The sequence below is a fragment of the Felis catus genome, chromosome C1 (assembly GCF_018350175.1).
Source record: "Felis catus isolate Fca126 chromosome C1, F.catus_Fca126_mat1.0, whole genome shotgun sequence".
Lineage (NCBI taxonomy): Eukaryota > Metazoa > Chordata > Mammalia > Carnivora > Felidae > Felis > Felis catus.
In genome coordinates this window covers 33,500,558-33,526,954 of record NC_058375.1, presented here as the reverse complement: position 1 = coordinate 33,526,954, position 26,397 = coordinate 33,500,558, and the positions used below count along the sequence as shown (strand labels likewise).

General features: G+C 53.5%; 1 protein-coding gene across 1 annotated transcript in view; it reads left to right on the top strand.

Moving 5' to 3' along the window:
- SLC2A1 (solute carrier family 2 member 1) overlaps positions 1–24,281 on the top strand; it is a 29,182-nt gene extending 4,901 nt beyond the window's left edge. The window contains exons 2-10 of the mRNA XM_003989965.6: positions 7,867–7,962; positions 18,879–19,039; positions 19,188–19,428; positions 20,036–20,198; positions 20,293–20,480; positions 20,725–20,829; positions 21,287–21,388; positions 22,598–22,801; positions 23,193–24,281. Coding sequence (XP_003990014.1) covers positions 7,867–7,962; positions 18,879–19,039; positions 19,188–19,428; positions 20,036–20,198; positions 20,293–20,480; positions 20,725–20,829; positions 21,287–21,388; positions 22,598–22,801; positions 23,193–23,393 — 1,461 coding nt within the window. The 3' untranslated portion in view covers positions 23,394–24,281. The remainder of the gene's footprint in view (positions 1–7,866; positions 7,963–18,878; positions 19,040–19,187; positions 19,429–20,035; positions 20,199–20,292; positions 20,481–20,724; positions 20,830–21,286; positions 21,389–22,597; positions 22,802–23,192) is intronic.
- The last annotated feature ends 2,116 nt before the right edge of the window (positions 24,282–26,397 follow it).

The following is a 26,397-nucleotide window of genomic DNA, read 5'->3' as shown; positions in this document are numbered from 1 at the left end:
TCCGAGGGTACAGGCATTCAGTTCCCCCTCCCCCAGGGCTGGCAGAGCTGGGGAGGCCTGGAACAAAGGGAGAAGTGTGCAGCATTGGCTTGGGACCTGCAGCCTCACCCTTCCCCCGCCTCACTCCTGGGCACGCAGGTGACAAAGCCACTCAGTTGGGTAACTGGCATCCCGGGGATGGTGGAGACTGAGAAGGCTCCTGGTTGGCCTCGTGGGCTCCCAGAGGCTGTGACCAGGCCGGCGGGCCCAAGCCTGGCCACCAAAACAAACCTCTGATTGTTACCTCCCTCCGTGGGAGGGGTGGAGTGGAGCCCAAGGCTCTGCCATCCGGCCACCAAGCCAGGGAGGCAGTAGCTAATGCATAAATGTTGGGGTTTTATAGTAACTGAGCAGGGCTCCCAGGCCTTGAACTCAGGGCAGAATGAGGGCAGAGTTCACCCTCTCTAAGACCTCGGCACCAATACCTTGCTGGCTTTCGCCTCCCTGGGGGGGGCTTCAGCATCCTGAAAGGGGAGAGACCTCTTGCCACACCCAGCTTATGGAACCTTTGGCTACTGAGGCCTCAGCTGGACAGGACATCTGCCCAAATTTCCTAGCCCAGGGCTGGCCCACCACTGTCATTTGGGAGTCGGGCTGGGGGCAGAGGAAGGCATCCATCAGAAACAGCTCTACCATTTAACCTCAAGCAAGCTACACACCTCCTGTTGGAGCTTGTTTTCTCAAGTGCAGTGGGGGTCATATCCACCTCTCTGGGTCAGGTTGAGGATTTTAAAAAATTACAGAACTGGCGGAGTCAGTCATACAAAGCAAAAGAGTGAATGTTGTCTCCCAGTTGTAATGGTTTGGTGTTTACCCTCACAGACCTCTTTCTGGGCATGTGTACATATGTGCCCATAAATGTGACTTTTATGTGATTGAATCGCACTCTCTACGTAGTTCTGAGCAGCCCATCCTGTTCACCCACCACCCCTCAGAGGTAAATATTTACAGGTGTATTTGCTCTGCCCCTACAAGCCAAGTGCCATTGTACAAGTTCATTTTCTTCTCCTTCCTTACACAAAATGTATATCCTACACATTATTTTTCACCTTGCTTTTTCCCTTAACAGTCTGCCCTGACACTCCCTTCATCAACAGCTGCATAATATTCCATTACAGGCATATCCCACTGTGATTAAGCCATAGCACTCCCGTCACTTTCTTTCTTCATACCACTCACCGCCTGATGTATTTTAGGTATTTATTTTCTGCCTGCCCGCCCCCAACTAAAATATCAAGTTCCGTGCAGGCAGGGGTTTGGTGTAGTTTATTGCCGAATCCCCATCAACTAGAATAGTGTTGGGAACGTGCATACAGGTATGATCTTCCCTTAGTAATGTATTATTAGGAAACCTTTCTTGTGGAGAAAAAGAGGTCTGAAGGGAAGGGGCTTTTTCAAGGTCATGCGAGGGCGGGGGGGGGGGGGGGGGGGCGGGGCGGGGCTGGGACTTGAACTTGTCTGCTGCCAGGGACCTCTGCATATTCCCGTGGTTTTACCAAATTAATTTCATCAAGGTCGAATTGGTGCCCGACTCACTACTGAATGGGTACCTGTCAGGGGTGTCGGTTTCTGCAGATGTCCAGGGCCTGACCAAGGCCCATGCACACAACCCTGCTTGTTTGCTTTTAACATCCCATTTTAGGACACACCCCTTTTTGGTTTTTTAGAGAGAATGATTCGGTTTTACCTGGAAGCCTTTGAAAATCCTGTGCAGTTCATGTGTTAGGTTTGCACATAGCCGTTCAGAGGACGTAGGGCTTCAGGCAGAGATTGATGAACTTTTTCTGCTCTGTGGGCCATATGGTCCCTGTGTGCCATTGTAGTGCAAAAGCAGCTATAAACAATATATAAATCAATGAGTGTGACTGTGTTCCAATAATATGTTCTTAGTGGTCACTGAAATTTGAATTTGGTATCATTTTCATGTACCACAAAATATTAGTCTTTTTTTTCCCAGCCACTTAAAAATGTAAACTTCGGGGGCGCCTGGGTGGCGCAGTTGGTTAAGCATTCGACTTCAGCCAGGTCACGATCTCGCGGTCCGGGAGTTCGAGCCCCGCGTCAGGCTCTGGGCTGATGGCTCAGAGCCTGGAGCCTGTTTCGGATTCTGTGTCTGCCTCTCTCTCTCTGCCCCACCCCCGTTCATGCTCTGTCTCTCTCTGTCGCAAAAATAAATAAACGTTGAAAAAAAAAATTTTTTTTTTAAATAAAAAAAAAAATGTAAACTTCGTTCTTAGCTGGCAAGCTAGATTTAGCCAACAGACCATAGTTTGCCAACCTTGGCTTAGAGCAAAATCTACCCAAGTGGCCAAAGGTTTCTGAGCTCTGGCCTGGGCTGTCCTGGCTCAGACTGGCCAAGGCCCAAAAGTTTGTAGAATAGAATTTGACCTACATAGAAAGCACCAGGTAGAAACCTTGTTTCCTTCAGGGAGAGTACCCGGAAGCAAGGTGTGGGGGAGGACATGAGCAGGAAGGGCATAGGATTTGGCATCAGAGACCTCCTGCTGGAAGCTTCACAGAAGCCGAGGACCTTCTGATTATCCACTTTTTCCTCTCAGAGCCTCCCATTTTCTCATCTGTGAAGTCAGTAATCTCTCCCCCAGCGTGTGTTCACGGTGATTTAAATCAGTACCCGTGAGCCCCTGGCATGGCGCCTAGGGCCTCACTGGTGCTGCCGGTACTGATAAATGCAGCAGCTCCCTCCTCTCCCCTCTGCTTTAAAGATTGATGAGTACTTTCTGTCCCCAGGGCCACCGTGGGGTGCGTTGAAGGAAATGGCAAGAGGAGTAAATGCCTGAGGTCACCTGAAGGTTAGGCTTTGGAGGGGGTAACCCATCACTCTTCTTTGTGAAAAGACTTGGCAGGATGGAAGAGGTCAGAGAGTAAACTGCCAGTCAAGGAATCCAAAGAACTCAAGTCCCAGCCCTGGCTTTTGTTTTCTGACTATCCTGGGCCTCTGCCCTCTGACCTTAGGCTCCCCATCTGTCGCATAAGAGTGTTACAGGAATTCTGCAATTTCTTGGGCTTCTTTTTTTTTTTTTTTTTTTAATTTTTTTTTTTTTTAACGTTTATTTATTTTTGAGACAGAGAGAGACAGAGCATGAACAGGGGAGGGGCAGAGAGAGGGAGACACAGAATCTGAAACAGGCTCCAGGCTCCGAACTGTCAGCACAGAGCCCGACGCGGGGCTCGAACTCACAGACCATGAGATCATGACCTGAGCCGAAGTCGGACACTTAACCGACCAAGCCACCCAGGCGCCCCTCTTGGGCTTCTTTTTTAATGCCCAGAATTAAAAACAAACAGAACCATACACAAAATAAATAAAAAAGGAGCTGTTACAGATTCCATAATCCCCTCCCTCACCAACCCCTCCCGCCCTCCTTAGAACTGGGGACCAAGCCGTTACAAGCTCCCCATGTCCTAGGCTTCAGTGCACCTCCGAAAACCATGGGGAAGCTGTGGGAGGAGGCCAGGATGAGAGCAATGTCTGGATCGTGCCAGCACTGTGACCCTCCTCCTGCAGAGAAGGCCCTGCCTCTGAATGGCAGTAGCCACATGCCCTCCCTCTGCCAATATTGACCAAGGGCCAAGCCCAAGGCTGGAGCACTGTGCTGAGGAAGGGCACACAGGCATGGGTCAAAAGGCCACAATGCTTAGCAAGTGATGCGACACGGCCAGTGCCATTTAGCATCCCGGCATGTAGGAGGAGAGGTCCTGAGGCTGACACCCTGGGAGGGGGAGAACCCTCAGTGGGCCCTGGGACCCTCACACTGGGATAGGGCTGGTCAGGGTGAGGGGGTGAGGACCTCCTCTGTGCTAGACTCTGAGCCTGGGCATTTGCTGACCTGAGAGGTCTATGGCGCTCCTAGGAGAGTCAGGATTTGTACTCTGCCTAATTTCAGAGATCTTTCCTCTCTGGTCCCGGGAGTTGTGAGTTACTGGTAGCCTGTTTCTCTGCCTCTCAGAGCTGATGTTCCAGTACTCATCAGAGGTTCGATAATGGCCGGGTTAAAATCTGTTAGGATGAGTACTGTTCTGGCAAAGTGGATACACGTAGAGCCTGTTTTGCCTGAGAGCTAAATTCCAAAGTGGTCTGTTTTACAAATGTTCTGTGCCATGCCTGACCCTGGGCACTCTGGCTGCAGAGCTGGGTAAGACCCAGGTCCCATTTTTAGGGAGTTCCCAGACTGGTGGGTGAACAGCAAATGGGTATTCCCAACTGCTAGAAGCCACAGCTAGAGACTGCAGAGGACATAAGGGCAAAAACCCTGGAAGAGTGTGGGATGTTCTAGAAGGTAGCCTCAGCCCCAGGGCGGTGATGGACTGCTGGGGGTCACAAATCCCAAATATGTTGCTCCTCCACTCCTAAAGAAGGCCTCACAAGAAAGCCACAGCTGTGGGCTTTGTTCCCCTTCTCTTAAGTTTTCACCAAGCAGTTCATCAGCTTGGTACATAAATAAATACCTGTGGAATCACATGGAACGAATGATTCCATCACGGCATTTCAGTTGCAGCCACAGAGCTGGTGGGGACAGATGGTGCCCTGGTGGCCCAGTTGAGGGTGGCTTCCCATTCTTCCCTGATTCAGCAAGCAAATGCTTGTCAGGTGAACCCTGCCAGGCTCCATGATGGCCACTGATACAGAACTTGACAGCAACTCCTGAGGGAAAGAACTCCGATCCCCATTTCCTATGTGAGGAAACCGAGGCCCATAGGCCTCCACATATCCCAACTCCCAAGTGAAGGGAAGCAGTTCTTGGACTTTCAGCCCAGGTCTCCTGATTCTCAGTACAGCCGTGATCAAGCTGGATGTGGTGGGGGCAGCCTACCCAGGAGCGGGTGATGCTCCTCCCCCTGTATCTCGCACCCAGCTGCACCCAGCTGCACGGAGCGCTCCCTGTTTAATCCGGTGGAATCAGGCCCCTCTTCTTTCCCCTGCACACACTGTTCTGTCTACCTGGAATGCAGTCTTGCCGCTGCTTCCCCACTTGGCAGACTGTCTGCATGTCCTTCACGGCCCAACTCCAATGTCACCTCCTGGGAACCTATCTTTCGATTGTCCCCAGGCAAAAATTAGAAGTCTCTCCCTCCAGGGCTCCCACAATGCCTTCCCCCAAACCCCTGTTGAAACTCAGACCACTCTGGCCTCTGCACTTGCTGGGGTACCTCTTCCTTGATGTCAGGACAGGGGCCTCTTTCATCCAGGGCCTGGAGCATGGGCCACTGAGCATTAGTCCTAGTGCAGCAGCCTGCCTGGGTGGCTGTGGATATAACCCAGGGCGTGGGTAGGCTGGTTTTCTAAAGTAGAGTTTGACCTTGACCTGCCCATGCAATTCCAGCCCAGGGGTTTGTCTTTGGCTCCCAGTAGCCCCTACTGCCAGAGGCCACAGCTGCCCAACAGGGCCCTAAGAGCAACAACTTCAGAGGCCCAGACACCCCTGGAACATCAGAGCCAGATTGAAAACAGGGTCTGTAATACGAGGACTTAGCTCTCACGGAGCCCCTGCTGCAGCGTCATTCATTCCTGTGCTACCAGCATGGCTCTTACCAGATCCACGTTATCATCTGTATTATTTTTCACTTATATTTTTATCTAAATGCTTTGTTCTAAGTAATATGAAACCACCGGGCTTATACAAAAAATTCTTCTGAGTAGGTGACACATTCGCATGGTTCAAAATTCAAAAACACACAAAAGGGGGTAAAATGAAAAGTCTCTCTTCCACCCAGCCTCTGCCATGAGGGAAGCTCCAGCATAGGAGGGATGTCCAGAGTTGGGCCAGGAAGGGGCCAGGTGGGCCAGTGGGAAGGTGGTCTCAGCACTCATCTGATGAAGAATGGACGCAGCCTGTGCACTCGTGCTAGCCAAAGCCTCTTTCTCCTTCTCCGCATCTGATGTGAGAACCTTGGCTTTTGCGATCGTTGGCCTGAAAGCTTCTAGGGAATGAAAAGACCATACTAGAAACCTGTCTGATTAACCATAAGCCCAGTGCTCTCTGTGAGGATCTTGAAGTCAGGGCTGCTTCGGGATTCTGTGGGGAAACTGAGGCCGAAGGCCATGGCCAAGCAGCTCTCCCCTCCACATGTGTGGCTCAGTGCTTCCCAACCTTCCCCCTAGCACCCAGCCCCCAGCCCTGTGTGGTGCCCACAGTGAATGCCAGTTGCTTTGGTGCCCCTCCCCCAGTTCCATTCTTTCACAACCAATTAAGGGCCTGCCTCACATCACATTTTGGCTTCTTTATTTTATTTTATTTTATTTTATTTTATTTTATTTTATTTTATTTATCTTACTTTATTTTATCTTCTTTTATTTTTATTTTTTGATAGAGAGCACACAGGTGCACAGGGAAGGGGCAGAGAGAGGGGGAGAGAATGAATCTCAAGCAGGCTCCATGCTCAGCACGGAGCCTGACATGGGGCTCAATCCTACACGACCCTGAGATCGTGACCTAAGCCAAAGTCAACAGTCAGGTGCTCAACCAACTGAGCCACCCAGGTGTCCCTTGGCTGTTTCATTTTATAAACCAGAAAAGAAGAGTCCTCTCCCTTTCTCCAGCAAGGGCATCTTACTCACCTAGGGCTGTCCTGCCGGCCTCTTCCCTGCCTGTGGCCTTCATGCCCCAGGCTGCCATGGGACAAAAACCCACCACCCTTTTTCTCTCCCAGACCTTTGCCCGTTGAAACACCTTGGCCACGGGCACCTGGGTGGTTCAGTCAGTTAAATGTTTGACTCTTGATTTGGGCTCAGGTCATGACCTCAGGGTCATGGGATCAAGCCCAGTGTCCGGCTCCATCCACACTGAGTGTGAAGCCTGCTCGGGATTCTCTCTCTCTCTCTCTCTCTCTCTCTCTCTCTCTCTCTCTCTCTCTCTCTCCCTCCCCCTCCCCCCCATCCTCTCTCACACACTGTCTCTGTCTCTCTCTAAATAAATAAATATGAAAGAAAGAAGAGAAAGAAAGAAAGAAGGAAAGAAAGAAAGAAAGAAAGAAGGAAAGAAAGACCTTGGTCCAATACTCTTACTTGCCTGGTGTCCTGTACTTTTCCAAAGCACATTCCTTGCTGTTGTCATCTATGTCCAAATAACCCTGGGAAGCTCATGGTCTGCAGATGGTTGCCACGAAAGGCACGAGATAGGGAGTCAGGAGCCCTGAGCTCCAGTCTGGCTCTTTGCAGTCTCCTGAGTAATTTGGGACTTACTCTGCCTCTCAGGATTCAGTTTCCTGCCCCGTCAATGGAGGGAGGAGAGGAGAGGAAGGGGCAAGACCCCACCTCCAATGCTGACTGGCATGACTGTTCCCGTCTTGCACAGAAACAAACGAGGGTCCAGGGAGGAGTGAGGATGGGCGACAGCCTGCTGGAATTCACAGAACAAGTAGCAGGGGGGGCTAGAATCAGAAGCCAGCACTCTCTGGTCCAAATCTAGGGTGCTTCCCCCTACCTATGCAGCTCCTCCCACATAATTTGGCCCCCATTGTTTAGGAGAGTTGATTCCTGGGCTTCCCAAACAGTCTAGAGCCACCTGGACCCAGGGCATGGCTCCACCAGAGGAATGAGACTCCGGAGTGCCAAGACCTGGCTGCAAAGAAAGAAGACCCTAATTCCCCTCTCTCCCCAGGAATGAGTCTGGCCGGCCCAGTGTCTAGAAGTCAGCGGAGCTGGTTCAGGCATCTGAGATCAGGAAGTGGCCGAGTTTCCTGGGAGAAGGGCTGGTGTGGTGCCAGGAGTCAGGCCAGATATCTGAACGAGGGAACCAGCCCATGTCCTGCCCTGTAGTAACCTGGGCCCAGACATGCCTGTCACAGTATGGTTTTTTTTCTCTGCAGAAGCTGACCGGCCGCCTCATGCTGGCCGTGGGAGGGGCAGTGCTCGGCTCCCTGCAGTTCGGCTACAACACTGGAGTCATCAATGCCCCCCAGAAGGTGAGTGCCATGCCTTCCTTGGATTATCAACACCAGCTTGCTCTGCTGCACACTGCACACCCCACATCCCACATGCTCACCCTGCCTGTTGGGTGTCAGTCGTTCACATCAATTCACCATCTGCTCCCACCAGCCAATTATTCTGGCCCCGAAATGGTTAAAAACCCTTGGCTTTGGCCTTGGAATCTCAGGGCTGCAGAATCATGGGGTCTTTATAAGTCATTTTGACCAACCTCGCACCCACACGGACATTTCTAATAATCAAAACAATGCTTGGTGTGATGATGCTCCATTTACATAACACTCTGGGATTACATAGGGCTTTGTGGTGCTTACCTCACTTGCTGCTCACAGTGCTCTATAAGGCAGGCAGGCAACAATCGGCTAGTGCTCCCCTCCTGCAGGTGGGAAGAGTGGCCAGAGAAAGGAAACCTGCCCAGTATCCCCCCAACTAGGCAGGGATGGAGCTGGTATCCAACCCTAGTCTGCCATGGAGCCCTCCAGACCAGGTGCTTCTACCACCCTCCCTCGTAAAGCATCCTGTTCCACGTGGAAACAGCCTCCTTCCCCTGGAGGCCCAGCGCCAGTCACATCAAAAATGGTGTCTTATCCTAGGGAACCAGAGGGATTAGGGGTCTGCTGGAAGGAAGGCTTGCTTCCTTCTTCTCGCAGCACATCCCAGATCCGTCCTCACTTGTTCCTTGAATGTCAGGACTGGGAGGGTCCCCCGTGATCACCCCAGCTCAGCCCACCTGCTTCAGGAAGGAGAGAAGATGAAAGGGGTCAAGGGGCAGGACAGGATACTATAAGGAGTCCTTTCTCTATACCAGCCCTTTTGCATATGTTTATGAGGTTGGGTGGTGAGTCCCCATTTCATAGACCCAAAGACTGAGGCCCTGGACAGATGAAATGACCAACAGGCTCAAGGTCACATAGCTAGTGAATGGTGGCTCCGGAAGCCAGACTCGGTTTCCACCACCACAGGCTATCTTCTTGATCAGTTGCCACGTCAGTTGGAAAATCTGTACCTTCCTGGGGAGGACGAAATGAGAGTGGACAGTCCTGTCGGGACCACATTCATCGTGCAGAAGGGGAGGCTAGAGAGTGAGTGTGGCTGGGTCCCGAGGCCCAGTGGCCTGTCTGGGGGAACTGGGAGTCTTGGGAGTCAGAGCTGTCCTCCTCCAAATAGGCAGAGGGTGGCTGTGAGGGGCCACGCCTGATGCCCGGGAGCAGGTCACCAGGAAGGCCTGGCCTGCTGAGTCATGCTCAGCTGCAGCGGAGGTGACGGGACTTTTCCAAACTCGTCTGAAATGGCTCCCATGCTTGGAACAGCACCAAGCCCTGCTTTAGCTAAGTGCTCTGAGCAACTCTTGCCAAGGTGCGTGCCTCGACACTGACTCCCTTTGGGAATCTACAGATGGAAATCCTGCAGTCTTAGAGGGAGGTTGAGTTCTGCACTTGTGGTGTCCTGGACGCTCCTGACACTCCCGATTCTGATGTAATTGATCTGGGATGCTGTTTGGGTATGGAACGTTTAATGCTCCCCTGCTGATCCTAATGTGTGTCCAAAGTCCAGAGCTCCTGGATTAAGTGATGTCTCGACCTATCACCTAGTGAATTAATGAGAGAACGAGGACTCTAAGATCAGGATAGAAGAAGTGTTTTCCAGAAACAGAACAGGGATTGGTATGCAGAGGAGAGAGGCTCGTGTGTCTGTAGGGTGAGTGGGAGGAGAAAGAAGGCTGGGGAGGCCAACAGGTAAGCCCAGGCCTGACTACAAAGGGCGTCGTGGGTAGATTTCATCTACAAAATCTCAGCCACTGGCATGGCAGGGCACCATCAGGACGGGCACGTAGGCACCAAAGAGTCGGCCAAGCTAAGAGTAGGGACTTCAGAGTGAGGACAATAGGGACTCATTGTAGAGGACAGATATGATCAGATTTGCATTTTAGGGAAAGGATTCGGGCATCTGGGCGGTGGGAGGGATCTGAGAATGGGAAATGAGAGACCAGGAAATAGCAAGAAAGCTGCTTTGGAATAGGGATAGGAAAACAAACACCATGCAGGAAGCATGGGCAGGGTTTGGTCATCAGTTCAGTGTGAGGATAAGAGTGGGGTTTAAAAAGGGCTTCTAGGGGCGCCTGGGTGGCTCAGTCGGTTGACCGGCCAACTTCAGCTCAGGTCATGATCTCGCGGTCCATGAGTTCGAGCCCCGTGTCGGGCTCTGTGCTGACAGCTCAGAGCCTGGAGCCTGTTGCAGATTCTGTGTCTCCCTCTCTCTGACCCTCCCCCGTTCATGCTCTGTCCCTCTCTGTCTCAAAAATAAATAAAACGTTAAAAAAAAAAAAAGGGGGCTTCTAGGGGCACTTGGGTGACTCTCAGTTAAGTGCCTGACTCTTGATTGTAGCTCAGGTCATGATCTCACAGTTCGTGAGATCAAGCCCCACATCAGGCTCCACACTGATGGTGCGAAGCCTGCTTGGGATTCTCTCCCTCTGTCTCTGCCCCTCTCCCCCTTCCATGCTCTCTCAATAAAAAAACATTAAAAAAAAATGGCTTCTAGGTTTCTGGCTTGGGCAATATGGGATCTGGAGGAGCAGGTATGGGAGGAATAATTGATAGGTGCCTGTGGGACATGTCAGAACTGAGGTGACACATTTGGGGATGTACAGGAAGCACTTGGACATGGGGGTCTGTTTCTCGGGCATGTGGTCAGCTGGAGAAAACCTGAGCGCTGGTCACTGGTATCCAAATAGCAGGAGAGGAAGATGTCCTGGAGAGACTGGAATGAAAAGAGAAGGAAGAGTCAAGTAGGAGGTGATGGATGAGGTGAAGAAGGAGTGCTGGCTGTCAGGTGCCCCAGAGGTTAACCTGGACAAGTCAGCCCCATATTGCTGAATGCCAAAGACTGGATGGTGACCCTGTGGTGACCAAAGTTTGACTGGGTGAAGCCATGTGGGTAGAAACCTCCCTCCAGCAGGTTGAGGAGGGAGGAGGGCATGGGAAAGATTAGAGATGGCTCTTCCAAGAGACTTAGTGGAGAAAGAAGAAAAGGGGGTGGTGGTTGCAGGGGTCATCTGGCTGGGATGCTTTTTCCCATGCGAAGACTTCATTTTTAAATGCGCTGCGCTGTAAGGAATCACCAGAGGGGGTGAGGGTGAGCTGGGAGAGGTCTCAGGACTCAGGGGCTGCTGGAGCAGAGGCACCAGGGTGGCACTGGGCGGGGAGCCTCTTCTGAGGCTGTAGATGCGGACAAACCCACAGTGAAGTTCTCGGGTTCTCGGTGCCTCCCGCCTAATCAGAGACAGACGGAAGGGGAGAACAGCTGAGAAGGATGGGAGGGGCAGCTGACCGGGGCGTCTAGCAGGCCTGGTGGGCGGCACAGAGGGCATTTCTGGGAGCATTTGTGAACACCTGTCCAGAGATCACTTCAGGAGCCAGGCAGCGAGGCCCGGAGTGGCCACAGTTGATTGTGCACACACTGAAATGGAGTGGTGTTTCCAGGGTGTGCGCTCGGGCTCCCCGTGTTGCAGACACTTCTCGAAAGCCTGGTCATAGTCCTTCCAGGCAGGGGCGGGTTCAATGTGATAAACTTAAGCTGCGAAGAGGGGATAGGATGACACAGGGTAAGGGTGACGAGCACAGTGACTCAGCCCTGCCTCAGCCCTGTGGACACTTTCGCTCCACAAGGTCTACAGGCTCTATCCCAGACAGTAGGAGGTGGGGCAGGGGTGGAGCTGTGCCAAGGTCTGCGCACTAGGGGAGACCCCTGGGAAGATCCAGAACATAGTTAATGGAGAGCTTCTGGGTGCCACTGAAGAAAGAGGAAGGCAGGCTTATGCAGAGGGGGAGGGGGCAGCCTTTCAAGGGGCAGGTGGCCCAGGCACTGGGGACATGCGGTGGCAGAAGTGTTGCGCCCACACACCGACAGCCCCTGTCTGTTTAGGACTGTTAGGAAGCTGCCCTGGGCTGGCCGGGTCGGCCTGCTTTCCTGAGGAGCCTGCACCTCACTAATGGTGAGGATGCCAGAAGCTGGGGCTCCTCCATAAAAAAGGCCCCAAAGGGCTTCCTCCTGGAAGTGGTTAATTAATCATAACATTATGTTAAATGTTTACAGAGCACCTCCCCATAAATCGTCTCCTCATGGCCACCCCACAAGGTGGGTGGGGCTGGGTTATCTTGCCTTCTTATAAAGGAGGAAACTAGGCTGATGAGGTCACCTGGAAAGTGAGAGGCTGAGCTACGGCTGGCCTCCAGGCTTCACCAGGGAGTGATAACCACATCCCTGTGACGCCCCTGCCAGGCCTCCTGCCTTCTGGGGAGGAAGGAGGAGGGAAGCCCAGCCACAGAGACAGCAAATAAATGAACAAGGCATCCTGACCACCATACCGGGTGGAGAGAACGGCCTCTCCCTTCCCCCAAATGGCCGAGTTGCCAATAGAGATGACTAAAGGCCATTTAGAAACCATGAGTTCCTGGCCAAGGGACGGTGTCAGGCATGTCTCAGAATGAAGCATCCTCAGAAGCCAGAGTTAGAGCTGGAAGGGGCCTGATGGTCCACTGGTTTAGCATTCCTTATTTGACAAAGGAGGAACTTGGCCTGGCAAGCAGGCGGAGTCTGCCTGAGATGACCCGGCTTGTGAGCGAAAGTACTAGAGGCCCACTTCTCAGCCCAGACTTCTGCCCGCTGGGGCTGCACTGGGCTCCAGGCTCCGGGTAGCCTCTCCTTATCTCTGTCAAGATCCAGAGAGTTCTGTGTTCCCTCTGGCCTTCACCCATCTCCACTAATACAGACCCTTACAGCTTACTGTGTAAGTGCACAGAAATCAGAATTCGATTGTTTCTTATAATCACCTCGTTAGGTACGCACTGTAATCCCTGTTTTATAAGAAACTGGGACACAAAGATGTTAAGCGACTAACTAAACCAAGGACACACAGCCAGGAAGTGGCAGAGCTGGGACTGGAATCCAGGGAGTCTGGCTCCAGTCTGCATCCTTGACCACCGTAGAAGGAATGGCAATTATACTACAGTCAGATGGGCACTGAAACACCCTTTCACACACCTATAACTGCTACCCAGCTGCCCCCTCTTACTCTGACTTCCAGGCCGAGTCAAGCTCAGTCACGTACAGACATCTCAACGGTTTCCCACACATGGTTGCACAATTTTCTTACACCATTACAGCTCTGTCATAGCTACATCATCGCTTAAGCCCCTCGAATTCATGGCTTGTTTATCAATTAATGACCACTCTTTCTACCCCTAGCCCTGTGCTGGGACCTAGTGACACAGATGAATCGGATGTCTCCCGTGTTGAAATGTAGTCTAGAGGGAGCACATGTTTCCCTGTAGTTAGCTCTTGGGGCAACAACGGACAGAAGCATGGATGGAAGCATGGGCAGGCTCTGGGAGTGGAGAAGGGAGAGGGAGAAGGTACCTGGCCCACAGAGCAGGGTTCTTCTCAACATTCACCTTTGGGGCCAGATAGTTCTTTGGTGCCGTGGGAGGCTGTCCCATGCATTGTAGGATGTTTAGCAGCATCCTTGCCAGCGCGACAACCAAAAATGTCCCGACGTAGCCAGATGTCCTCTGCGAAGCCACACTGCCCATGTTTGAGAGCCACTGCAGTGAGAAGGAGGGGTACTTTCAGGAAGGCTCTCCAGAGGAGTGTTTGTGTATTCTCTGAAACTCGCCAGGGAGAAGGCAGAGGAGCAGCACAAGCGAAATTGCAGCAATGTGGGGTGCCTGGGTGGTATGGGGGAGTCACTGTGTGGGGGTGGGAGGGGGCAGTGGGGAGCCAAGAAGGGCTGGGAGCAGGGCTCCTGCAGGGACATGAAGATCTCTCTGCCAGCAGGGGAGACTCTGGAGATCAGGGACCAGTGAGGAGGCCAGGGTGAAGGCCTGGCCTGGGTTTAGAGAGAAACCATGCCAGGGCTGTTCTGGAGAAGCAGCATGGGTGGTAGGAACCTCTCCTGTGGGCTTGGGGCCCAGCTTCCAGTTCCGTCTGGCTGCCTGGGCCTCTTCCCCAGGCTCCAAGGAGGGGCCCCAGGGGACCCAGCAGGTGGAGCTATCTGTCTAACACCACCTGTAGCATCTGCTCTGAACTCTCAGCTGACCCTGGGGTGTGGCTGAAATTGCTATGGAGACATAAACTCTGGGCTGAGGGAGGGTAGCTGTGGGGGAGGGGATAGCAGGGAATAGGAAATCGTGGTCAAGGCCGGGCTGAGGGACTGAACTGGACAAGCTGGCCCTTTCCTCTTTCTAACTGGAGCTCAGAGCTTAGGTGGCTCTTTAACCCTTTCGCCCCCCAGTAACATCTGGGAGAGAGAAGAGAAGCTGAGGTGGGAGCTCTAACTCTCCCTCACAGGATGATCTAGAAGATCCTGGGTTGGAGGAGTCTATACGGAAGGATGTTGAGATCGGCCGGGGGTTCTGAAGCATACCCCTTCTCTTGGCAGTAATCTAGAATTCTAGATCAAGGCTTGGCAGGGAGGCCAGGTCCAGCTAGCAGCTGATTTTGTATGGCTCATGTGCTAAGAATGGTTTTTACGTTTTTTAAGGGGGGAGAAAATTATGTTACATTGAGACAGGGGAAAAAAAATAAGCAACTGTGGCCATATGTGGTCAGCAGACCCTAATATTTTCTGTCAAGCCTTTTACATAAAATGTTTAGCAATCTTTGCCCTAAACTTTGACTTGTATGCTCCCTGCTGACAGGGAACTCACTACCTGTAAGGTAGACAGTCTCCTCCTCTGAAGCCTAGAAAGCTTTTCTTCCCCGAGGTGAAGGCTGTGCCCTGGGGCTCTGCAGACCTGCTGGGTTTCTCTATGAGTGGGGCAGCCAGGCAGGGTCTGAAGAAAGACTCCTTGAGGCAGGGCCCTAGATCCTTCAGGTCTTTCTTGCACTATAAATTCCTTAGGATAATGCTATATCTTCGGGCACTTTAAAAATGGAAAACCCTGTCTGTCCTTAATGCTCCTCTGAAGATGGCAGCTTCTCTCCTTGAAAGAACAACAGTGACTTAAGTAACCGCTTATTCTGTATGCTGGGCAGCAGACTGTGCCTCATGCCCAGGCCCTCACTACAGACACTGCCCAGACACAGAGGAAGTCAGAACTTCCTCTGCAGACAGGCAGACGTGTGGTCCTTCTCCCACAGTTGCCCGGGTGGGGAGAGGGAGGAGGGGGGATTCCCAAGGAGTCAGATATGATGCAAGCCTCCCGCCACTGCCACCCTCTCGGGAACTGCTGGGATGAGGAATAGGTTTTACTGGGAACCATCCAGTCTAAGGGATCTCAGCAGCCCAGAGGAGGTCGCTTCACCACGCTGGCTCCTACAGTGTCACTAAGCAGGCATCTGCCCTCTAGGGTCAATGTGGGGTGATTGGACAGAGATCCTTCATAGCCCTCAACTCCTGAGAGTCTGATGCCATGGCAGTCCCCCCTCAAGCTGACTAGGAGCACCCCCACTTCTGCCCAGCATGCATGCACTCACACAGACCCTCGGTGGGTAGAGAGGTTGGGAATAGGTTGGGAAGGGAGCAGAGATATAGACAGATCTGGCTAAACCTGATGCATTTGCTGTGCAGGGCTCCATGGAGAGTAATTAATCACGGGAGGCAGAATCAGTTGGGTGGATGGGAGGAGTCAGGAGGAGAATCCGGGTGAGACCTAGGGCAGGTGCTGTACAGGCAGAGAATAGGATAGATGAAGAGGGCAAACTGACCGGGACCTAGTGACTGATTGGATGTGGGGCGGTGGCAGGATCAAGGGTCTTCCAGCCTCGTGAAAAGCATGTGAGGTGGGAGGGAGCACGGGAGTGGGAGCTTTCAGAAGCACCAGCCAGGCCTCAAACATGAGCCAGGGTTGCGGAGGCTGCCGGTGACTGTGTAGTGGAGACTGGGTCTGTGGGATCCTTCGGAGGAAGAAGGCTCTTCTTTGCTTAGGGGCACTCAGCCAGTGCTAGGGTGGATGTTGAGGGCAGGGACTCGGTGGATGGTGACCCCAGAACTTGTCCCCACGTAGGGTTCTTCCCCATTCTCCAGGGACTCCCTGCCTTTCCTGGGCCAAGGGCCAGTTCAGCTCCACGTGGGGCATAGACCCCCAGATCAGAAGGCAGGAACTCACTGTGCAGCCTCAGCTTGGCCAGGAAGTGCTGCTGGGGGTGGAAAGGATGAGCCTGAGGCCAAGGTGAAGGTGAAGGGGGCTGGCTATTCCCCGTTATGCATGCCCATAAAGAGGTCTGATCTGAGTAGCAGGGGAGCTCATGAGCCATTGAGGAGCTACCTCTCAACAAGGTTTGGTCCCTCTCACTTGTTACCACAAGCAGCACACTTCGCTGGGGGAAGGGAACCTCTGGGATTGTGGTCCTCTTACTGGCTGCCTCAACATCTCCAGCCAGCCCCAAGAAGAGGGTTAAAGACCCGAGCAGCCAGAACAGAAACCTCAGCCTCACATCTTTAAGCTCCTTTAGGTAGAAAGCCCTTACTCAGCCCTTGTTGACTCTGCACACAATTCAGGCAATTCCATTAGCTGACTTCTTGGCAAAATTTAAATTGGATGTGGAGACTTCTCTTGAGACAGCATCTGAACCACAGGGGTGTGGAGGAAGACCCTGAGAGCTACAGAATGCATCAATTAAAGGCCATCTGGGGCAAACACCTCTTCCTGCCCCCGTGGAGAGCCCCAAGGGCAGCAGAGCGAGAGTGACGAAGGGAGAAAGATTTCCACCCTGATGACGGGTCCTTAGTGGGGCAAGCGTCACTTATCTGGACAGTCCCCTTATCCAGGACAGCTTGTTCTCTGCAGGGCCTGATAAATGGACCATTACTGCTCCCAACCAGTCCTCCTCTGGGGTTGGTTTTATCCCTTGAAGAACACAGCACTTTGTTTTGTTTTGTTAAAATCGGCCTTCTTTCTGCCCCCAGCAGAAGCAGGGGCTCCCAGGAGGAGAGCCTAAGGCCCTCTCTTCATTCACTCACCAGGCATCCCTGGCACCAGCTCTGGGACAGGTCCCAGTGTGAATCCACTAGGGTCCCTGCGCTCAGGGAGGACACACTCCTGGGAGCCTTTGAGCTGGATCTCAAAAGGTTTCAGCATGGTAAGGCAGGATGGGCCTTCAAGGCAGAGTAACCATGAAGAGCGTGAAAATGAGGCCAAGAGCAAAGGTAGAGATGGTGTTAGGTGGGGAGGTCAGACTGATACCTGGCAGGAGCCTTGATTTTGAATGATGGGATGCAGGGTTGGTTGTACTTTGTCAGTGGTCTGACTGCCCTTGGGTCAGTACCAGAACATGGTGGGGTCCCTTGGCTCAGTGAACGTGCCAGGACCCATGTAAGCACTCTACGTTTCATTACTCCCCTGCAGCATGATGAAATAGATATTGCTGATGTCGCCATTTGAGATGAAATAATTTGCCCTCGGTCCCAGTTGAGATAAATGGTGGAGCTGGGATCTGAACTCAATTGTTATCCAGGTTCCTAACCCCTACACTCTGTCTGGCTTCCTTGGGATATAAGATCTTTAGGTCTGCCTTCCTCCTCTCCCCATTCCTGTGTCAATCTGTCCTCACCCCCTAGAGCCCGGCCTCTGTCAGGTGTCTCCAGACTTGGGACAGATCATGGCAGCAGGGCAGGAAGAAGGTAGAGGCCAAGGACCCGTTGCAACTGTGCGGCCAGGCCCAGCATACTCGATGAGCATTCCTGGGACCAAGAGCCTCGTTCTCCCCTTGGCAATTATGGCTTACCCACCGCATCCTTTCTGCTAGACCCCTGGGGCTTGGGAGGATTAGAGAGGTTCAAGGGCAGTGGCATGCAGGTTGTGTAAGAGGCTGCATACTGCTGCGTGCACATGAACTTGCAGCATGCATGTGCAGAGGGGTGCCAGGATGGGCTAGCTACGCAAGTTTGAGCTGCAGGTGGTTGAAGGGAAAGAGGGACATCCAGGTTTGTGACTGGCTGAAGCCAGGAATATTCAGATCGTGTGAGCACTAGTATGTGTGTGTGATGGTGCATGTACACAGAAAGCTGTTTCTGGGTATGTTGGGCCTGTGCCCAGCTACGCATGTGGCTGGGTGGGTCTGGCCAGTCCCGTGGCACTGGGTGTGTGTCTGTGTTGCCTTAGAGTAGGGTGAACGTGCTCAGGCAGAACCGGTGGATCAGGTAAGGCCCTCCATTGGGCGGGGGCGGGGGTAGTGGGCAGGCCTCTAGGACAGGTGTTTCCAGTTCCTGGAACTGCTTCCTTGTCCTTAGCTTTCCCCATGCCTCCCAGCTCGGCACCCTGGAGAGGGGAGGAGGCCATGGGTCCTTCAGGGTGTAACTCCCACAAATAGCTGGGCCTGGGGGTCAGAAAGCAATTTGCACAAGTCTCTGGAGCATGTCTTATGTGCAGGTTGGTCACAACAGGCCCTGAGCGTGAAGTCCATGAGCCTTCCCTTCATCCCAGAGCGTCTGAAACGTGGAACCATCTGTCCAGCTGTATTTCCTTCCCAGCAGGGGTTTGGGGACAGGGCCCAGGTGGCCAGAGCCTAGCACCTTAGGCACTTTGAAGAGAAAAGGGGCAAGTGGGAAGAAGCACTTTCTCCCTGAACCTGTCTCTGCTCTGCGCCTGAAGTTCCACCATTGGTCATTTGCTGTCCACTCCAGCAAGTTCTGTGGAACATATGAAACCATAGAGCACTGGAAACCACACCTGGGGGAAGCAGGAGAGCTGGTGCCACTCTGGAGATGGAGCCCATCCCCTTGTTTCTCACCTGGGGAAACTAAGGCCCACAAAAGGGAGGGACTTGGCTCAATGACATGCAATGAGTTTGGGGTCTGGCCGGGTGCTGGGCCCTCTTTGAGGGGGCAGTGCAGTGCAAGGAGAAAAGGAGGCTGGGTCCCGGCCGACTCAACAGGCTGCTTCCCCCACTGCAGGTGATTGAAGAGTTCTACAACCAGACTTGGATCCACCGCTATGGGGAGAGCATCTTGCCTACCACGCTCACCACGCTGTGGTCCCTCTCCGTGGCCATCTTCTCTGTAGGAGGCATGATTGGCTCCTTCTCTGTGGGCCTTTTTGTTAACCGCTTTGGCCGGTGAGCAGAAGGGGTCCTGGCCCTGGCCAGGGCATACCAGATGGGAGTGGGGGAGACGTCCCTGCCTGTTCAGGGTGTTGCCTATGACCTAGCCCCTGGGAATCTGGGGAGATCCAGGCACCCACCTGACCTGTGACCCCACCCCCAGACGGAACTCAATGCTGATAATAAACCTGCTGGCCGTCCTGTCCTCTATGCTCATGGGCTTCTCGAAACTGGCCAAGTCCTTTGAGATGCTGATCCTGGGCCGCTTCATCATCGGTGTGTACTGTGGCCTGACCACAGGCTTCGTCCCCATGTATGTGGGGGAGGTGTCCCCTACGGCCCTCCGTGGGGCCCTGGGCACCCTGCACCAGCTGGGCATCGTTGTTGGCATCCTCATCGCCCAGGTAAGCTGGGGCTGGGTCTCCTTGCCCAGCACTGCCCCCACCCCACAGCTTTGGTGGCTCTCCTGTGTCCAGATGACACCCTGATCAGAGTTGTCACCCAGCCTTCCACAGCCCCGCAGCAAGGGATAGCCTCGTGCACACACCCTAGTAGACACAGGCCCCAGAGAGCACTCTTGTCACTCACAGTTCCGCCAAGGCCTCCCTGGTGTGAGCGCAAGTCCCAGATAACTTGGCCCTTCTGGTCCCAGCCTCGTGACCTGTCCTTCCCCTGGGGAGCCAGCCACAGGGAAGCCCCCTGGGACCTCCACATGCCAGGTTCTCTGCTGCCTGCAGGCCTTGAGGCCTTCCTTGTATACACTACCCTCTCTCTAGAAGGCTTTCCCTTTCCCCTCCCCAAAATTGTCCCGCCGCAGAGTGACAGCCCCTATGCCATGTGCCATTTGTCCTCCCACTTATGCTGTGAGGTCGGTCCTCCTTTCTTCATGTGACAAATGAGGACACTGGGGTTAAGCGGCCGCTGACACGGAGGCCACTGGGTGGGGCGGGGCCCGTGTGGGGGCGGGGCTAGGGCGCTCAGGGCGGCTTTCCCCACCCCTGCTGCCCGCAGGTGTTTGGCCTGGACTCCATCATGGGCAGTGAGGAGCTGTGGCCCCTGCTGCTGAGCGTCATCTTCGTCCCGGCGCTGCTGCAGTGCGTCCTGCTGCCCTTCTGCCCCGAGAGCCCCCGCTTCCTGCTCATCAACCGCAACGAGGAGAACCGGGCCAAGAGCGGTAAGGGCGGGGCTCTGCCCTCTCCCCAGCCCCCCTCCCGCCCCGGCCTCCTTCCTGCTCTGAGCCACCCCCACCTTCCCTCCGGTCCCCCCAGTGCTGAAGAAGCTGCGCGGGACGGCTGACGTGACCCGCGACCTGCAGGAGATGAAGGAGGAGAGTCGGCAGATGATGCGGGAGAAGAAGGTCACCATCCTGGAGCTGTTCCGCTCGCCCGCCTACCGCCAGCCCATCCTCATCGCCGTGGTCCTGCAGCTGTCCCAGCAGCTGTCGGGCATCAACGCTGTGAGTGCCCCTCACCCACCCTTTCCTTTGGGCCCAGCCAAACCCCGTGGTCAAGTGTGTGCTGTGAACAGATCCCAAACTTAAAACAGACAAGCCCCTTCCAATGGAGCAGCTTTCCTTCAGAACCAAAACCCAGACATGTCCCCTTCATTCTACACTCACCCGTGTCCCACACCCACGGCGACGGAGGTGGGGAAAGAGCCACGGCACCTGGCCAAGTCCCAACAAATTCTCTGTCCCTTAGGTTTTCTATTACTCCACAAGTATCTTCGAGAAGGCGGGGGTGCAGCAGCCTGTATATGCCACCATTGGCTCCGGCATCGTCAACACAGCCTTCACTGTCGTGTCGGTGAGTCTGCGTCATTGCCCACCGCCGGTCAGCTGCCAGGGTCCAGCTCAGGGTGGCCCCAGGGCCTTGTGACCGAACGGCAGCATTTACTGCAAGCCAAGCAGTGTGTCAGGTTCTTCCTGAGTGCTGTGTCGTCTCATCCTCACAAACCTGTCAAGTTCATTACTCATATCAAACAGCCCATGACACTGATGCTCAGAGAAGGGCAGCGGCTTGCCCAAAGTCACAGCCAGGATGCTCCGCTGTCTGGCTCTCTGGGGCTGGCTCTCACCCCCTGTCCTGCTGCCTGGAGTCAGCTCTCTGCCCCTCAGATCCTATGTGGTCCTTAAGCTGAGCCCCACGGAGGAGGCAGTGCTGTTTGGCTTTCTCAACACTTGGGACGAGCCTCTAGATGGGGGGCGGGCGTGGTCAGAGAGGCACTAGGAGGGGGTGGCACTGACTCTGTCTCTGCCCACAGCTGTTTGTGGTGGAACGAGCCGGCCGGCGGACCCTGCACCTCATAGGCCTGGCTGGCATGGCAGGCTGTGCTGTGCTCATGACCATCGCGCTGGCACTGCTGGTGAGTTGCTCCGCTCTGGGAGACAGCAGGGGTTGGTGGGAAAGCTCACGACAGCTTCTGATCCGAGTGACTGTGTCAGCCCCAGTCTGGCCAGAAGCATCCAGAGACCAGGTAGGGGCTGCCTTCTCCCTAGTTCTGCCCCCTTCTCCCCAGCCCCATGGGCCTGGGTATGGCCTTCTGGCTCCCTAGATTGTCTCCTACCCACTCACATCCTGTCTTGAACTGGCTCCTCCCTGTTCCGTGCTTTCTCACCACAGCACCTCTGGCCCCAGGACCTAAGGCCCCTTTCCCCAGGAATTGCTCTGCCTAGTACTAAGCCTTCCAAAGTCTTCAACTGACCTTAGTTCATCTTTAGAACAGCCCTAGAAAGTATTCCCCTCCTTACCACCAAGACATGGAAACATGCCTTTTCTCAGTTCTCACCCCTGCCAGGTGTAGTTAGTATTCCCATTTCACAAGTGAGGAATTCTAGTCCTGCTGAGGTTAGTAACTCAGCAGATAAAGGACAAAGCCAGGAATCGACCCCAGGTCTGCTGGCCCCGAGCCTGTGACTGTAACCACTGTGGTAACCCTGTGCCAGGCACTTCACATGCACGAACCCTCCTTTGTCTACCCTCTGGGCAAGGAAGCAACAGTATGCTCATTTTACAACTTAACCAGAGCATAGAAAGTCTGGTGATAGCTGAGAGGTCCAGCACGCAGCAGGTGATGTGTGGCAGATCTGGGATCAGACCCAAAGCCTATACCTTTTCTGCTGTGGCCTCCTCGAAGAGAATGAGGATATAGGACCACATGCTTTGGGCCTACTCTGCTGGCCCTGAGCTGGGCACCTTACAAACTCTTTAACACTTAGCCCTAGGAATGCTCTTCCACAGCATTCTGCTTCAGGCGGACTGCTCTGCATCTAGAGCCAGGGGACCACAGGGACCTCTTCTTAGCACCTTCCATGTGCACACCGCATTACCATTCCCAGAGGGTAGGCTTGAGCTCACAGCCATCCTGCAGGACTTAGATCATTTTGTTCAGATGAGGAAGCAGAGACCCAGTGGAGGGAACCTAAGCTATGTGGCAAATCCAGGATCAGCCCCCAGGACTGCCTCCCAGCCTAGGACTCTTAGCCCTGCCCTGGGCTACCTCTGCAGTTTTGGTTTCCTCTGAGGATCCATAACAACCTAATCTAACTTTCCACCCTTCTGTTGTCCTCAACAGGAACAGCTGCCCTGGATGTCCTATCTCAGCATCGTGGCCATCTTTGGCTTCGTGGCCTTCTTTGAAGTGGGCCCTGGCCCTATCCCATGGTTCATTGTGGCTGAACTCTTCAGCCAGGGTCCTCGCCCAGCTGCTATTGCTGTTGCTGGCTTCTCCAACTGGACCTCCAATTTCATTGTGGGCATGTGCTTCCAGTATGTAGAGGTGAGAACCCTGCACTGTCCCTGCTCACCATTGCTCTCCTGCATGCAGGACCCTGTGCTGCTCTGCAAAATGCTCTCCCAGCTGTTCTCATTGGAATCCTGCTGAGGAGGAAATTGAGGTTCAGAAGCCCAGGTCACACAGCTAAAAACACCTCAATTCCAGGGTTCTTTCCTTAGCTTTAAATTGTCTCTATTCTGCTCTACGGTGGGACCCTGCTCCCTGGAGCCCATCACATGCCAGGTGCAGGCAGTCTCATTTAATCATCCCAGCATGCCTGGGCCGTGAGTAGCTGTTCCCTTTTTCAGATCAAAGATCAAGTCCTATAAGTCAGGGTCCTACAGTCAGGATGTAGGGTCAGTACTCCAACCAAGTGTATGTGTGTGTCTTTCAGCAACTGTGTGGTCCATATGTTTTCATCATCTTCACCGTACTCCTGGTTCTGTTCTTCATCTTCACCTACTTCAAAGTTCCCGAGACGAAAGGCCGGACCTTCGATGAGATTGCTTCTGGCTTCCGGCAGGGAGGAGCCGGTCAAAGTGACAAGACACCCGAGGAGCTGTTTCACCCCCTGGGGGCCGATTCCCAAGTGTGAGGTGCCCCACACCACCAGCCCGGCCTGCTCCCAGCAGCCCCAAGGATCTCTCGGAGCACAGGCAGCTGGATGAGACTTTCAAACTGATGGATTTTAGCAGAGCCGGGCCTGGGGCTCCTTTCTTCAGCCAACAGTGATGTCCAGAAGAATATTAGGACTTTAATGGCTCCAGGATTTTAACAAAAACAAGACTGTTGCTCAGATCTATTCAGACAAGCAACAGGTTTTATAATTTTTTTTATTACTGATTTTGTTATTATTTTTTTATCAGCCAGAGTCTCCTGTACCTACACCCAGACTTCACTCTGAATGGCTCAGTACCTGAAGGTGGGGACCAAGTCCTGCCTAGACACTTGCCTTCTTTGCCACGCTAATCTGTAGGGCTGGACCTATGACCAAGGACATACTAATCAAACAACGAACTATGAGGCTTCTACCCCAAGAGGTAGCTGTGGCCGCTCTCTTCTGAGGCCTGGATCTCCCTACCCTAATGGTTAGGCTCCACTAGGGTTCGCCCATACCCATCCCTTCCTGCCCAACCACTCAAAGTAATCTTGCCTTGCCTGAGACCAGTTGGGAGCACTGGAGTGCAGGGAGGAGAGGGGAAGGGCCAGACTGGGCTGCCAGCTTCTAGTCTCCTTTGCACTGAGGGCCAGACGATCACCATGAGAGGAGGGCCATAGGAGACTGAGAACTCACTGCTCAAGAAGACATGGACACTCCTGCCCTGCTGTGTATAGATGGAAGATATTTATATATATTTTTTGGTTGTCAATATTAAATACAGACACTAAGTTATAGTATATCTGGACAAACCAACTTGTAAATACACCACCTTACTTCCTCTGTAACTTACCTAAACAGATATAAATGGCTGGTTTTTAGAAACATGGTTTTGAAATGCTTGTGCGTTAAGGGTAGGGAGAATGAGATGGAACGGGAGCGAAATAATGGCTATAGTGACTTTGAACTTTGTGACTTGAAACCCAGTCCCTTCCAAGGAATGAACACCCACTATTGCTTAGTCTAGGGTCATACTACCTTGACGGCATCTGAGCTCCTCTGATCTCCAGAAGCTAAGCAGAGTCGGGCCTGGTTAGTACTTGGATGGGAGACCCTCCATTGCTTAAAAATCTGTCTAATCCCTATTCCCCAGAGAAAATCTAAATATCTTAGCATCCAAGACATTCCTATTTTCCTTCACATGATAGTTGGTATTCAAAAAATGACAGCTATGTGCTAACCTTGATGCTCAAGCCTTGATACACATTATCTTGAATGTGAGGTAGGTACCATGTCTGCCTTTGAAAGGCTCAGAGGTTATGTGCCTGAAACCTCCAAGTAAGTCATGCTAGAACCCCTACTTTTAACAATTACACTACACAACCCCTACCCCATAACTGATTTCCTCTAACCTTTAAACTAGGAAATGACCCCTCTGATCCAGCTTACATGCTACTGGGGCCTCTCAAAAGACTTCTCACCCCCTTTCCCACCCAGGAATTTCAAGGGCCTCCTCTGTTCCTTTCCTATGGCACTGTACTCTTGCACCCTTTATCTACAACTCCTAATTTTCCCCTTGTATCAATGTCATAGAAAGTCAAATTTGGTTCATCTGTGTCTTCAGCACTAAAGGCAGGCTTGGCACACAGCAGGCGCTTGGAAAATAGTTGATGAAATAAAGCACTAAGGGTATTTGTCCCTAGAGACTCAGGAGAAAATCGGGGGAATCTGCCTGTAGAAGCCTTTATAACTGCAGTCAGGCAAAACTAAAATTTCCTTGGCACCAAGAGTGATTGATTGTAAGGAGGGAGTGAGAAGGGAAATGGAACTTAGTAAATGGAAGTGTCTATGTATGTTATTAGTTACAAAGAATCTGAGGCGTTATCTATCCATCCCCATCTCACAAATGAGGGGTGCGATTCAGAGTAAATGCCCTGCCTGAGCCTGAAGGCTTAAAGCGCGAAGGGTTGAGGCCACGTGATGGGTTGCGTGGGATGCAGAAAGCCTTGTGTGTCTCCAAAAATCTAACGCTGAAAGCAAGATATCTTTGTAAACTTCGAGGAGGCACCCGAAGGGGCAGTGTAAAGAGGAGAGTTAGGGGTCCAGAATGCCAGGAGTGAGTTCCATCCAGGCTCTTAAAAGCTCATGGCGGCACTCGGCGGCTGCTGCGCTGGATGCAAGTTAACAGACCAGGGCTGGGTTGGGGCGGAAGGGGCGTACCCAGGGCCGGAGCTCGAGGATGCAAAGACCATGGCGTGCAGAGACCGCGCCGCTCCTTGGCGCCCACGAGCCCCGGGCTCCGAAGTGGGGCACAGCCCACAGCACCCCAGCCCCGCCCCGGCCCAGGGCTCCAGACCCGGGTGTGAAAAGGCCCGAGAACCCCCTCCCCGGTTCCCTAACCGCACTAGGTTGCCCCTATATGCCTGGCGCCGGCCATTTCCCAAAGTGCGCAGTGCGCGCAGGCGCCCGTCGCCCAGTCCCGCCCCAGCCGTGGCCCACAATGCTGTGGGAGGCACAGCTTCCGTTCCCTCGACGCCTTTTCTCCTGGCGTCCACCACGGCCAGGGCGACAGGCCGTCCTCCCCAGACCCCACCAGCGGTGCTCCAGGACCTTGTCTGGCGGTCGCTCCCTTGGTCGCCTCGCGGGAGGGGTGAGGCTACGCAGTACCTCCGCCAATCAGGCCGCACTGTTGGCTGGCGGGGAGGCGGGCCCCAGGCCACCACCAATCACAGCCTGGCTTCTCCGGCGGCGAGCCTGTAGCGTCTTGTAGGTCTGCCTTCTGGGAGGTGCCTTTGCGCTGAACCTTAGCACCGGCACCTGGAGAACCTAGGCCACCTGGGATTCCTATCGCCCATAAGGGGACGGCTACACATTCTGACGAAAAGGAGTAAATAGGTAACGAGAGTGCTCCCGGCCACCTTCTTTTCCAGGGCTTAGCTAAGTTCGCTGACAGTTTGTGAGCTCCTTCGTCGGATATCCTCTGCTCAAAAGCCTCCTCTCC